This window comes from Rhinopithecus roxellana, chromosome 18 (assembly GCF_007565055.1).
Source record: "Rhinopithecus roxellana isolate Shanxi Qingling chromosome 18, ASM756505v1, whole genome shotgun sequence".
Classification (NCBI taxonomy): Eukaryota; Metazoa; Chordata; class Mammalia; order Primates; family Cercopithecidae; genus Rhinopithecus; species Rhinopithecus roxellana.
This window is the reverse complement of record NC_044566.1, coordinates 65,370,920-65,385,352: the sequence shown is the minus strand read 5'-3', so window position 1 is coordinate 65,385,352 and position 14,433 is coordinate 65,370,920. Positions and strand designations below refer to the sequence as shown.

General features: G+C 40.8%; 1 protein-coding gene across 1 annotated transcript in view; it reads right to left on the bottom strand.

Annotated features, from left to right (window-relative positions):
- Positions 1–1,599: 1,599 nt before the first annotated feature.
- FGF9 (fibroblast growth factor 9) overlaps positions 1,600–14,433 on the bottom strand; it is a 32,643-nt gene continuing 19,809 nt past the window's right edge. Inside the window, exon 3 of the mRNA XM_010355916.2 lies at positions 1,600–4,397. Coding sequence (XP_010354218.1) covers positions 4,152–4,397 — 246 coding nt within the window. The 3' untranslated portion in view covers positions 1,600–4,151. The remainder of the gene's footprint in view (positions 4,398–14,433) is intronic.

Below are 14,433 nucleotides of genomic sequence, written 5' to 3'. Positions count from 1 at the left end.
AGCCACCGCGCCCAGCCTGTGCCTACAAATTTTTTAATTAAAATTAAATTTTAAAAATACTTTCCAATATATAAGCTGGAATATGGTTGGAGAACAATGAGAATTTTAAGTAAGAATGTTCTTTTCCTATTAACCCAAACAGCAAAGAGGCCTCATAACTGGCTGACCCAAGAGTCTGGCTAGCACCCCGGTGACTAAGCTGGTGGAGAATACACATTAAGAATATTCGTTTTCAATTTCTTCCAAAAGAAAATTATAGAAGTGTCTATTTCTTATTTCTGCATGTTCCTATCTAATGAAGGGTACATCAAAAAATTTTTTCTAAAGACCTCAGGGCAACGATAGAAGCATGTGGCAAGTAAAAAGCACAAATCATACTTTGTGCCATTTATTCACACATTCGTCACCAAACATTCTGTGGCCAGGGTCCATCCCACAAACCTGAAGCCCTGAATTCTGGACTGTGTACTAAAGAAGTCAACACGATTTATTGTTATCATTCCTCCCCATTCCACTTTTAAGAATAAAACATAAATTTTAAAATGTAAAATGTCTATGGATACATGTGGGTGTCATAGAGCATGTAGGCCACATGTATACACACGTACATTTGAGAAGGCCTTGGTGGCTAATGTTTCTTTCTAATTCATCTGGCATACTCCCCCACCCCCACCATTTCATTGCTTTTTCGTGCAAGTGACCACAAACAGTGGGTCTAAATTTGGCACATTTCAAGGTCAAGTGAGGCAGCAAACAGAATCTGACCTCAAACAATACGCCTTTGTCCATCCACCCATCCGCGTACATGTGCACACACACTTAGCTTCGCTTGCTCCAAGTTCATAAATCTTCATCCCAGAACATTACTTGCTTCTTCATTGAACACTTACAGAGATAAGACATCTGGATATGTTTGTTCCTTCCCCTCCATCCCCCATAACCCTCAGCCCCTCAACACACAGCCCAGCTGTAAGAGCAAGGAGCATATGCTTTTTAAATTCCACTGGCTCACGCAGGCACAGAATCGGAAGCAGCTCCAAATGGACATCAAGGAAAAAATTCCAGTTTTCAAAACTCTGTAATTATGTATTTACACAAATTACATAACCCTGTACGTATTTACATACAATTACAGATTATCAAGTAACTAACACAAGGTTGTAGTGTTAACGAGATGAGATAGAATGAAAACACCAGAAGGAAGCCATTTGTGTATCTACAAAACAGGACCTGGCAGGGCAGGTTCCCCAACACTGACCCGGCATGTCCTTCACCACTGCTTGGGGACATTCGCATGACAGATGGGCAAGTTGTTCGGTCCATGCTCGGTAAGTCTTTGACCACGGTGCAAGTGTTGGCACCAACAAGACAGTGGTTTGGCTATCGAAGCATGTGTTTGTGAAACCAGAACCCCCATTCCACAGTGGCTCAGGGCTGCCATTCACTGGGCTTTGGGTCTCTTAAGACAAGAACTGGATGCAAACCCATGAGCTGGGGATGACTCACTCTACCGCCCAACAGACAATGCCCACGTCGAAACCCTGAGCCATCCACTCTCCCGGTTCGACTATTTACATAAATCGCATGAGTCAATATTTATTTATTTACAGACCATTACAGTTTATTGTATCAATTGCCAAAAGCATATAACAATTTGCTTGTCTTAAAAAAAAAAAAAAGTACCAAAACAAAATTAACTCCAAAAGTAGACATTAAAGTAGCATTTTCTAGGAATGCATGAAGATTTTAGTCCTTTTCACAATTTTCTTCCTTTTAGGTCGATTATCTAAGGTCTCATGCTACTTTTAAGACTACTTTTGGCTGTCGCCTAAAATCAGTTTTTTCAGTGCTACATAGTATACTTATGATATCCTAGAAACCTGATTCTTCCCTGTGGTCAAATGTTTAATATTTTTCAGCCAAAAAAAAAATGCCTTTTGGAAAAACTAAAGCCTGAATATGTGCACATTTTAGCAGCAGCAAAGGGTTAAATAATAAATAAGAATAACTACTTTTTGGAATTAAATGCAGTTTCTGTTTAGAAAGGAAAAAAAAAAACAAGAAAATAAATGAAGAGGACATTCTGAGCTTTATCATAAATCAACTATTTTACATTGCTTCTGTCCCCTCCCCCTAAAATATCTCTTAATTCCAAATATTAGACTTAGATTTTCCATAATGCACATCAGCAGGAGGGCATTGCCATGTACTCCAACTTGGACCACAGAAAGGCAAGACATCGTCACAACAGTAAGTAAGTCATGCGCTTCTAGCTCATAACAGCTGTCACTCACCAGTGACACACTTTTATTTTTCATAGAGAATGTGCATCAGAAAAAAACAAAGTTTGAATAGTAAATTTTAAAATTAGTTCCATAAATCCCAACACATGTTTAAACTGTCACTTCCCACTTCTCAGCACACCTGGCTAGAAAGCGCCATATGTAGATGAGGATTTGTTATCAATTCCTTTTTTCTTAAATATTGCTTTAAGAATTCGGCTCTTTTCTCCTTAGTATATAGTAAGAAATAGTCTCGCTTGCCCAAGGGCAAGTTCCAAAATTATTGCTACTAAAGAAGTATGTATTCTTATGCTTTTCAGCATAAAATGTTATAAAAGCCTTGTAAAAGATATTCTATATAGTAACACCCCCGCTAAAAAAATTGAGCGCTTGTGGAGACCATTTTAAAAAACAAAACACAGTCAACAAGTGTAATACTTTCCCCCTCATTGTCATTATTGATAACGATTTATTAGTTTCATTTTGCAAGTTTTACTAAGGGTGCTATTACCACGTAATTAGGACAGTTCACACTGAAAGCCATTTTCTCTAAAAGATGTTACAATGACCCCTATGATCCTTCTATAATTTCATATTTGATAGCCAAGGGAACCAAAACATGTTTATAAGTATGATCCTGTTCATCTGATTCTTCCGTCTTAAAAAAAAATAGTCTGTACTTTTTTTTCCTTTTTTGAGAATTCTAAATCAATACAATGTTTGATGTTAATACTGTCACTCTGGAGATCGGCTAAAATAAAAGCATAGTTATTATTTAGCTTTGGTATATTCTGCGATAAGATTTGAACAAGTAAGACATATACCAACCCTCATATTTTCCAACCATGAAGCTATAACAGTGGAGTCACTTATGAGAGAGGAAATATTGCAGACACAGAATCAAAGTTTGAGACCCAGTTTATCTTTAATCCTCTGGGATAAGCTATGAAACAAGCAGTCTGAAGAGTGAATACTCAGTGTCATGAGCGATGTGCATAAGTTTACAATAATACGGGCACAAAAGAGATTGTCGCCTTTAGTACATTAGGGTCATCAGAGTTTCTCATATCCATGCACCATTATATCTACTTGCATGAATTTACCACAGGTTCATAGCAGACTTTGCCATTTAATGCTTACAGAGCCTAAAGCTTCCAAAATGCCTATCTGGCCTGTACATGTTTCATTAAAAATAAACTCTATATAATAAATAAATATATAAAATAAATAAAATGTTGCCTTTGGAATTTCTATAAATAAATTTAACTTTTTTTTTCTTTTTTCTTTTTTTCTTTTTTTTCCTTTTTTTTTTTTTTAACTAAGAGGTCTTTGCTTTAAGTTCACTGGGATGATACCAGTGAGAATTAACTGAAAGTCTTTTAAGTAAGACTGCACCCTCGCGCAGGCCACCAGCCAGAATCCTGATAAGTCGAAGTATGGCAGCTGTACTGATATAGGATGAAGTACAACTGATCAGAAATGTAAAAGCGTGTCTATTTCCAGCATGCATCAGGCCGCAGTCCTTTCGCTCTCGCACCGCCCGCATCTCCCGCTACACACACACACACACACACACACACACACACACACTCTCTCTCTCTCTCTCTCTCCTAGCACTCAGTCTCTCTCTCTCTCCTCTTCTCCCATGATAAATCAAGCAAGTGGCCCTAGGCAGCCCTCCAGGAGGAGCCTTTAAGTGCAGAACAAAATCAGCATGTTCCCATCCAAGCCTCCATCATACATTATGCATGCGACAAAGTTTGGCAACAGTGGAGTGATGTGATGGCACAGCTAATCAATAAGAACCCACCGCGTGAAACCTTTATAGTGGTTACTTTTTTAAGGGCTCAAGTGAAGAAAATGTCTTTGTCAACTTTGGCTTAGAATATCCTTATACAGTTCAGGTACTTTGTCCGGGTCCACTGGTCTAGGTAAAAAATGTGTGAATTTCTGGTGCCGTTTAGTCCTAGTCCCTTCTCTCGGAGTTCCATCTTTATTTAATGCAACATAGTATCGCCTTCCAGTGTCCACGTGCTTATATAGGTTTGATGAGTACGTATTATACCAGTTTTCTTCGAACTGTTCTCTGAATACACACTCTTGGGTTAGTTTTTCCTGTAAAAAGAAAAAGAGGGAGAACATCAGGAAAAATAGCTAATGCATGCTGGGCTTAATACCTAGGTGATGGATTGACAGGTGCAAACCACCTTGGCACACATTTACCTATTAACAAACCTGCACGTCCTGCACGTGTACCCCAGAACTAAAAATTAAAGTTTTTTAAAGAAGATAACTATGTTGCAAAATTAGCTACATTCGATATTAAAAGTAACATTCCGTTGCTACACAACATAACCCCCACAAGAAAATACTGATGTTTTAGCCCATTTTACCCATTTTAATGCATTTTGCAAAAACTGCCTAACCCTACAAATGTAACTACATTCTAATCTCTAACTCATAATGACTAAAGCGCAAGAGTCTAAACATTTTCTAGTTAAACTGTTGCATATACAATCATTTGAGTCAAATGCAAGAAACACCTAATGGGATACGTTGTTCCCATTTTTCCTAGAGCAGCTATGTGGTGACCACACTGAAAGAGAGAGCCTGTGCCCGTGGCAAGGCTCAGATAACGGCTTTAACACCAGTATATATTTTATGAAGTACCTGCTGCAGAGATCAACACTAGCAACATGACCAGTGATGTCAGATATTTTCTGCCCTTTTTAGCAGCAGCATTTACTTACTACTCTCTCTGAGTGGTTTTTAAATTTCGTTCAGTGTGTAGCAGAATCACCTGAGATGCCTTTTCAAGATGCAGATTTCTGAGTCCCAAACCTTTAAAAGTCTGATTCAGCAATTCTCAAAATATGCATTTGTAACAGGCCCCTGGGAGAATTCTAATGCAGAATCCTAATTCTCAGTCTACATTTCAAAACATAATGCCTCTATCATGACTGAGTGAGTTTTCCTGAATCCAAAGTAAAAGCAAATATCCTGGCCTTCCTTTCCCTTGAATTTAGATAGAAGAAGAGACCCCTAACTAAAAAAGCTACATTCTCAGGTTCACAGATACCAAGAAGAAACGTGCACTGACCCAGATCAGAAAAGTTCTGCATCTTCCCAGATGGACTGTACCTCCTCTTCTTGAGCTTTATGAAAGCTGGGGTCCAGTTGAACCCCACAACCTAGGGCTCCTGGGGTTGCAAGACTCATGGGCAGTAACAACAAAAATAACACACACCCACACCCACACACACACACACACCACATCCCAAAGCCATGAACACACCCGGCAAAGATGTGCGCATTGACGCTGGCCTCTAGAGAAATCAGGTGACAGGACTTACTGGTCTTTCTGCTCGTCCCACTGTTCAACTGAAACTTTTAAAATCAGTATCTTTAGTGTTTAAAACAGTAAACATGAAAATAACTTGTTAGAAATAGTTTCTTTTCTCTTACCTACCTGGCGCTGTATATAAATAAGAAAACAAATAAGCAACTACAGATAAGGGCATTCGTTTCTGTCATGCAGATCCAGGGTACAGACAGAAAACTTTATACGTCACCAAAATACAGACGTTCTCTTTCCATGTATGTAGCTAAGGACACAATTTAATACAATGAATTCACAGGTATCCGTTGGGTAGAATCCATCATTCCCAACTCCTTGCAGAGTAAGTCAGGAGAGCAAAGGAGAGGACAAAGGGAGAGAATTGGACAAAATCAATCACTAGCCCATTGTGAGGCCACCTTCTCTGGGTCCCTTCTCTAATCCAAAGGCATAAACCACACTCACGAGGTTGTGAGAGCTGGCACTTCCTGACAGGTGCTTTTCTACGTGTTTGGAAGCACTGAGTAGGTTTTTTTCAGCAAAATACTATCTCACTGGTCAAGTTTTGCTAAGTGAGCTGAAATGGGGGGACGCAGAAAGGAAAAACAATGCGTCGGGCAAGGACAAAAAGGACGGGGAAACTTTAGATCCCTGGTGCTGGGTTCACAGGGACAGAATGAATCGCAGAAACCAACCCCACCCCAGACTGGACGACTCTCATCTGAGGGTGGCCGGGAGAAGCGGCTCTACCCCACAGCAGGGCTGCACGGGAGAGGCACTCCTGCACCCTCCTCTGCACACCGGCCTAGCGGGGTGCTCTTCTGGGGAAACTCAACCTCCTCTACGCTGGGGAGATGGGGTTGAGTGTGACTTCCCTCTCATCTCTATCGAAACTGATAAAAGTTTAAGTGTGTTCAAGACATTAATGGCTATTTTAGTCCTTACTTCCATTTGCATAATAGTCTCCTCACAGGCAAGATCATTCCTGGCTAAAAATAGCTGGTTTCGGTTTGCTGTAATTAAGTGAAATTTCTAAACAAGTATGTGCATTTATTTTATCATTAATAAAATAGACCAAAAGATGGGACTGGATGAGCCTTTAGCTCTACAAGGGACAAGAAAAAGGAATTCAAAGTACCCTTTCTTTTTTGCAGCAGGAAAGCACATCACTTACAAATACTATGAAATTAAACTTTATTTTAAATGTAGAACACTTCCTCCTCCTTTCTGAGCCATGAGTGAGGCGCTAACATGTATTTCTTCTGCATACATAGCATACCCATAGCACAATGGTTTTTCTTGGATCAGAAACAGATACACAAAAATCCCAGCAGAAGATAATGAGTTTAGGTGACGGGAACGCCTGACTTTGGAGTGAGAAGCCTGCTCCTATCCCAGCTTCACCGTCACTAGCTGCAGGGCTTTACAACTGGTTCTCTCACCTCTCCAAGTCTCAGTAACCTCACCTTTAAAACAGGTTAGTAATAAGTGTCTTGAGGCAGGGCTGTGACAGAGATCCAACCAGAGAGCAGTGCTGAACACGGAGGAAGCTCCAGGCAACAACAGTGTTGTTAATATCACAATAACATCTCAACATCTTAGAACCTGAATAAACCTTAGGAAACAGCAAATGCAACTTTTCCAGTTAAATACACGGGACAGCAAGGCCCAGATGTGGAGCAATTTGCGCCTGGTCTGTGCCACAGGATCTTGTTATTATGTAATGAAGCCACCAGACCAAGAAGTTTCCAGGAGCCCTACCTAGCACAGCCACCACACTCTTGGGACCAGGCCCTTCCACTTTTCACTTTTCACTAAGCATAGTAAAAAGAGTCCTGTGTATCTCTCTATTTCCAAATGTAATTTTTGAGTAATTCTATTTATCTGCAGGAGGAATAAGTGGAGAGGGCAAGAGAATAGCAATCATGAACAAAATCCCACAGTGGTAGAGGTATCACTCTCTAAGAATGAAACAGGAAATTGTTTTCAGTGCTGAGAAAAGATTCTCATTTTATTACTTTTTTAAAGAATATGGAAACCCCCCTTTTAAAAAAGTAAATATGCTAAGAAATTGAACTGACCTTTTCACTGCCAGTTAACACTGCCTTATTTTCCCAGCAGGCTATTAGAGCATCGTTCACACACACACACATACACATAACTTAGAAAATAAAGCGAATTATTCCATTTAAAACAGTATAATTGGCCAGGCACAGCAGCTCATGCCTGTAACCCCAGCACTTTGGAAGGCCCAGGCAGAAATATCACTTGAGGCCAGGAGTTCAAACCAGCCTGGGGAACACAGTGAGTCCCTATCTCTACAAAACAAAAAATTAGCTGGGCATGGTGGTGCCCACCTGCAGTTCAAGCTACGCAGGAGGCTGAGGCAGGAGGGTCACTTGAGATGAGGCTGCAGTGAACTGTGATTATGACACTGCACTATAGCCTGGGCAACAGAGTGAGAACCTGTCTCTACAAATCAAACAAAAGAAAAACAGTATAATCTACAGCCAGCATTTTTTGTGATGGCTGAGTCCAATTCCAGTTGTCTCATACACATGAGGGTTATACAACTTCAGTCCACAAGTTAAATGAGATTGTGCAAACATGACATTGCAAAACCACTGGTACATTTAAGCTCCTGCAATTATACCAATTATGCCACACAGATCGGTTTAGATCCCTTAAAAATTAAAATTATCATGAAAAGTTATAAAGATTGTGTTACTCGTCTAAATCACACATGTGCTTTTAAATAATTTCTTCCTCTTATTGGGGATTATGCCAATGTGTGATTTTTGTTTTAGAATGAGTAGCAAGATCTACAGAAATAATCTCTTTATGATCACACTTCAGTACTTAGCGATACAATATTTAGTTGAGGTGAAAATATTTATGCTATGTATTTCTACTCCACAATCATTTTTCTAAATAAAAAATAAGTACATGAATGCAAATTTGGATAGCAAAAAATATTAAACTGTATTCTTATATAGATGTGCGGATGAAGGGAAGGGGCGGGGGAGGGCGTGTCTGCCTTCAAATAAACTATACACTCTAGAATTATAGAACGCAGATGTTTTAAAACTCACCACATGTTTCTAATGCAGACAGTTTATAGAGTATTCCACTATAAAGTGATCAATTCTTGTTTTATTGTATTTCCATGTTTTAATTTTTTTTTAGATTATTTAACTATAGCTGTTTATGGCATACCTATCTTTGAACTGTTGGATTATATCACTAGGCTTGGGTGGAGAATGTGGATTTAATTCAAACGTCTACTAAAGTCCATGCTTTGGAACAAAATCTGGTGAACGTTAGCAACTATGGAAACCTCTTTTCATTTTATATCATCAAATTCCAAGCAGTGGGAAAAACTGAAATTAAAACTTCAAAACTTTTACCAATCCTGTTAAAACCAAAGTATGAGATAATAATGCGAAAATTATAGTACAGCCCAGAGAATGCTTAGGAATGTTATAAGACATAAACTTATACAGACACTATTTAAAAATATAAGACAATTTGAAAATGTGTAATCCACATGGGCAACATGATGCTCAGCTTGTATCTATGCCCACTTAAAACATGAAGCCAGAGTTGGTTCAAAAGTCAAGACTTAGTAATAGTGATTGAAAACGTATAGACTTATGCCATGCTGTTATTTTAAAACATAATTTCCATATTAATAAACATATGGTGCCGTTTTGTCCACATGGTTGCATTTATTCTACTCAATGGGCCGCTTAGACTACTTGCTGCTATGTTGTAAACTACTACAACACATCAACTTATGATCAGTAACTGTACAGACACTGACTTCGCTGCAGAGGTCCCAAACATTTCATAAGTTAATGACTTCAGTGTAATCATTCATTCTCATATCTACTGTTTATTATAGTCATGATATTTTAAACCTCCCTTAACCACAATTACTCGTACAGATGTACTCTTCCTCATTAATAATCTAGCAGTAAAGCCTTAATGGGAGTTGTTGCAAGGATCAGGGTGATTAAATATAATGACTAAAGGACCATCACGAAGCAGCCAGGTCTCTTCACTCTTCTCTCACGGGAGAAGTCCCCAGCTAGAGAGAAAGCAGCCAACACAGAGACACTAGACAAGAGGCCACTATTTATTTCATGAGAAGCTCCGACCCAGACCCAACCCAATATGGCTCACCTTAAGCCAGTTTTCCAAAACCTCTAAATTCCCCAGTATTCCAGACGGGCCTGCTTTTATATCCACATTCCTGGCCATCAAAATTGCCACCAGAATTGTGGGACCAATTGAATCAGTTGTGTCTGGTCCACATACACAAAATGAATCAAGTAGGCAGGCCATTTTGCATTTTGTCTCATCAAAGTATATAGGAAACTAAGAATTCCTAAATTCTCTCCACTCCTCCTCCACCTAAAATACAAAAGGAAAACAGAAAAGACCCTTTCCCAGAAGCTGCTTACATCAGTATTTGGGAACTCAGTGATAGGGGTCCCAGGCTGAATCTAGTCACATACACACAAACACACACACACACACACACGTGCACACACATCTTCAGTGCTGCATGCTCACCAACCATGTGGTACCTAGTCTGCTGCCAAGGACAGAACCTGCCAAATATACCACAGAACAAACTAGACGGTTGAGAGGTCTTCCTTGGAAGCTGCCTGTAAAAATGAATGTTTGTTTAGCAAATCATATTAGCTCATAAACTTTTAACACATGTTCAGAGGGGTATTCCCACAGAGGAAAGAAAGTCTTGCTCAAGGAATAACAGAATTCAAATTTTCAAAGTGTAATATTTACTTTGAGAAGCATTTTTGCTGGTGTTAATGTTTAGCCAATGTACATTTAATCATTCCATCAACAAACCTACAGGAAAAATTCATCAAATTTAACACCTTACAACACCAAGTTGAAAAAAAAAAAAAATCACGTGTAACATTTTTCCCCCATAGACTAGTATCTGGTAAGAGTAGTAATATAATTCAATGATCACTTAAAATGCACATCGAAGATAAGCAAAAGCTGAAAATACTTCAAATTAAATACTACTCTGTAAAAGCTGAGAGTTGAATGCCCTTGAAGGATCAGACTGGCAGACAACGGAGGAGGAGAAATGGAAAGCTAAAAGGCTGAGAGGTAAAATTACGGAAATAAGGATTCAAGAAAGGCATTCTACAAAGACAACTGACTGCATCGACTTTGCTCCCATGATAATCATGGGAGATACTGGAGGAGGCAGAATTTTTTTTAATGTACCAGACTTTCTCTGATAGAGAAAGCAGACTAAATTCAGCACATGATTTGTAGAAATAAAATGACAGAAAATGAAAGATTGACAATACAATGACAGCATAAGCTCAAAGACGGATTTTGAAAACCTAAAAGATGCACAGAGTGTCCCTAGTAGAGGCACGCTGACCTTCCAGCGACACACACACCCAATCCGGTAACTGTGGGTGAGCTGATTAACATTCCGGGGCTCCATTTTCTCCTCTGTAAAAATGAAGACATTGGACTACGATGTCTAAGGTCCCTGTAAGTCTAAGATTCTAGCGATTCAGTCTTGGAAACATCAAAATGTGGAAAGCGAAGTTATCCACAGTAACTCTGGAAGGACGTATTGAACAGGAAATGAAAGAAGAAACTCCAGTGCAGTTGGAAAACAGGGAAAGAAATGGACTGCATCACTGCCCACGGCAGCAGGGAGGGGCAGAGGGTAGAAAGCACAGACTGAGTTCATGCTTCCAGAAGCCGGCAGAGAATGAGATTGCTGTTTCAAGGAGGAAAGGACAGGGAAGAAGACAGCCACTTTGGCCCCAGGGGCTCTCCTTCTCTTCCCTGGGAGACCACTGGGAGGATCCAGTCCCCGAAGGCGTCGCTGCTTCCTTGCACTGTGGGGCCTGCCACATCCTCTTCCCAATGTTGGCCTCAATAGACAGGCCTCATTCATGAACTGTCTGCTTGACCAATAAACCCTACATCATGAACTGCCCAAAGAGAACCTACTGGGAAAAAAAGTCAAATCCTGTAAGAAAACAAAAAGTTAGCAATGTCATAGGATGCTCAAATCTGGGGGAGCAGCTGGACATGAGCATAAGGCAGAGAAAACACACCCTGAAGATCGATGATGCCAGAGATCCCTGGGCACTATGTATTTCTATGTGGCTCTTGAATTTCTCAGACACCCACAGCAGATGCCCATGTCCCCTCAGCAACACCATGTCCACCTGATACCCAGAGAAGTCCTAAGCAAGAATGCAAGGGAGATGACGCCGTCCCTGGCACCCTCCCCACTCCTTGGGCCCCAACTCCTAGCCCCCAGTATACTCAGGTCCGCCTCGATGTCTCGGGAAATCAATCCTTATGCTGACCCCACCTTTTGACAGATTAATAGAAATGGCCCTTCCCCTCCTCAAGACCTGCGGTAGGCTATTTCTAATTCTCTCAAGGATAAGGTGACCTGACCATCTGGTCGTGCCATTCCTCCAAGACACCAAATGAATATGCTGACATGGACCGTTTTAAAACTTGTGCCTTAACCCTAAGAGACCGTCTTTGATGACAGCATTTTGGGTGCTATGGCAGCCTGTGAGTTCACCATTTAAAAAATAATAAGTATAATCACAAAGTAAACAAACCCCTCATAAATTTCTTTAATTGAGCAGACAAAATAATCATGAGCAGCATATGAGACTAAAGTATGTAAAATTAATCTTGGTAAATAAGGCTTTATTGTGGACATTTTAACATATAATTTGAGGAATGTCAAGTTTTGATCTGAAGGAAATTTTTTATTTATCTTCGGAGGCCGTGTCATGGGTCTTAATTTCAGAATTCAAACTCACAAGAAACAGTGTCAGTGTGTGTCTCGCCTGAGTACGGCATTTCCGTCACCACCACACGCTTGGGAGCCCGAGCCTATGCTGAGCAGACACAAAAGCCAAGCACTACATGAGCCACTTTGTAGGCGTCATCTTCTCTAATGCTCACAGCCCAGCTACGAAGTGTCTATCATTAGCCCGTTCTATAGCCTCAGCTCAGAAAGAGTGAGAAGATTGCCCACGGCTACAGGGTCAGTGAGCGACAAAGTGGCGATTCCGGGGCCTGCGCTTCCACTAACCAGGCTTCATCTCCAAGTTGTAACTGGTCAGCATGCAAGTATAGACTAGAGTCTCCCATCACAACACTGCAGAATGAAAATCAGCTTGAAAGAGAGAAAAAAGGAAAAAGAATACAAGCCAAGTCAACACAACCAGAAGAAAAGTATCTGAAACACAGAAATTCACATGGAAAATGAAAGAAGGGGGAAACAGGAAGGGAGGAAGCAAAGTGGGGAGGGAGACAGAAAGGAAGAGAATAGGAGAACCTAAAGCTGCAAGCAGACAGCTGATTATGTGCGAACACACAATGCGACATGGCAGCTAAACAGGCAAAAATAATTCGGGGCTACAGCAAAACAATCACGCTACATACCATGGGGACGGGGATGTCTTTGGTATGAGCCTGGCAAGTCTGTTCTTAGAATACCGCATTGAGCTTGGGGCACCTCATTACACAGAAGCAGCAAACTTCAACAGAGATTGCAATGAAGAATTACCAAGAAAAAAAGATTCAAAGGGAATCAGCCAATGTCAGGATTGTAAGCATTTACAGACAGCCTGAAGAAAGACAGCTCTGAGCGTGGCTCTCACACTTAGCACCATAACCTTTTAGTCCTTGGGGGAAGCCCTCTGCAACGGGGGTGTCAGGGATGCAGATATTTTTCTCAGCCGGTTGTCACAGGGCCACTGAGGCACACCAGGCCAGCAGGCTGACAAATGATGTTTCTGTGCAAGTTCAAGTCAGTCCACGGTGAGGGGGATTAAGAAGCGGTGAGGCGACCAGGCCGCTGCCAAAGCTGGCCCAGGACAGTGGTTCCCACTCCACTTTGTAAGGATGGAGGGCATCTCTCGGGCCAGGACGCTAGACAACAACCCCAGAGGGGCTGTTGATGCTGACAGGGGAGGACTCTCCAAATGTCAGCAAAGATGCCTCTGGTAGCAACTAGGATAAACAGAAGCAGAGACAAGATGAGACAGATGAGGCAGGGACAGAGGAAAGAGCACAGAATCCGGGGACATCCAGAATCCTCCATGTTTCTAAACCCTGTAGCAAAGGTGCCTTCTTGGCTGAAAAGCTTTCTCTACTGAGAACACCTGCCTGTTTGTCTCCATCTCCTCTGTGAATAATCCTGACATTCTCTTCTACTCCTAGAATGAAGCTCCCTCCTGCAAGCTCTCCAAGCCCCTTCTGTTTGTAATTCTAACATTCATCACACCAAATTATAATTCTTGGTTTACATGTCTGACTCCCTCTACAAAGTGGCAAGTTCTTCCTGAATAAGTTCTAAGATCACCCACACGAGGAAGTACATTTGCATTTGTAGGTACAGCTGATTCTCCTTACTTGAGGTAGTTAAGTTCTATAAACTCTCCTACAATACTGAATCATTGCTCCTGGGGGAAATACAAAGTTGGGTTCCCGTGAGCCTCTGGTCATAACATTTTTGTCAGCCAACAGATACATAACCTTGTTTTATGTGTGTTTCTGTTGAACGATACCTCATTTAATATCTGTTGCTGATTAATTAACATCAAACTCACAACGAATGGCTTCCCTAACACACATATTTGCTCCGTAAGCCGCATCACAGCCTTCTTGCACTTAGCAACACTCGACCGCACTTCAGCACCACACTCAGAATGTTTTCTACAGCAAAATCACCAACAAAAGGCACAAAACGTGACACATGGCACTAAACAG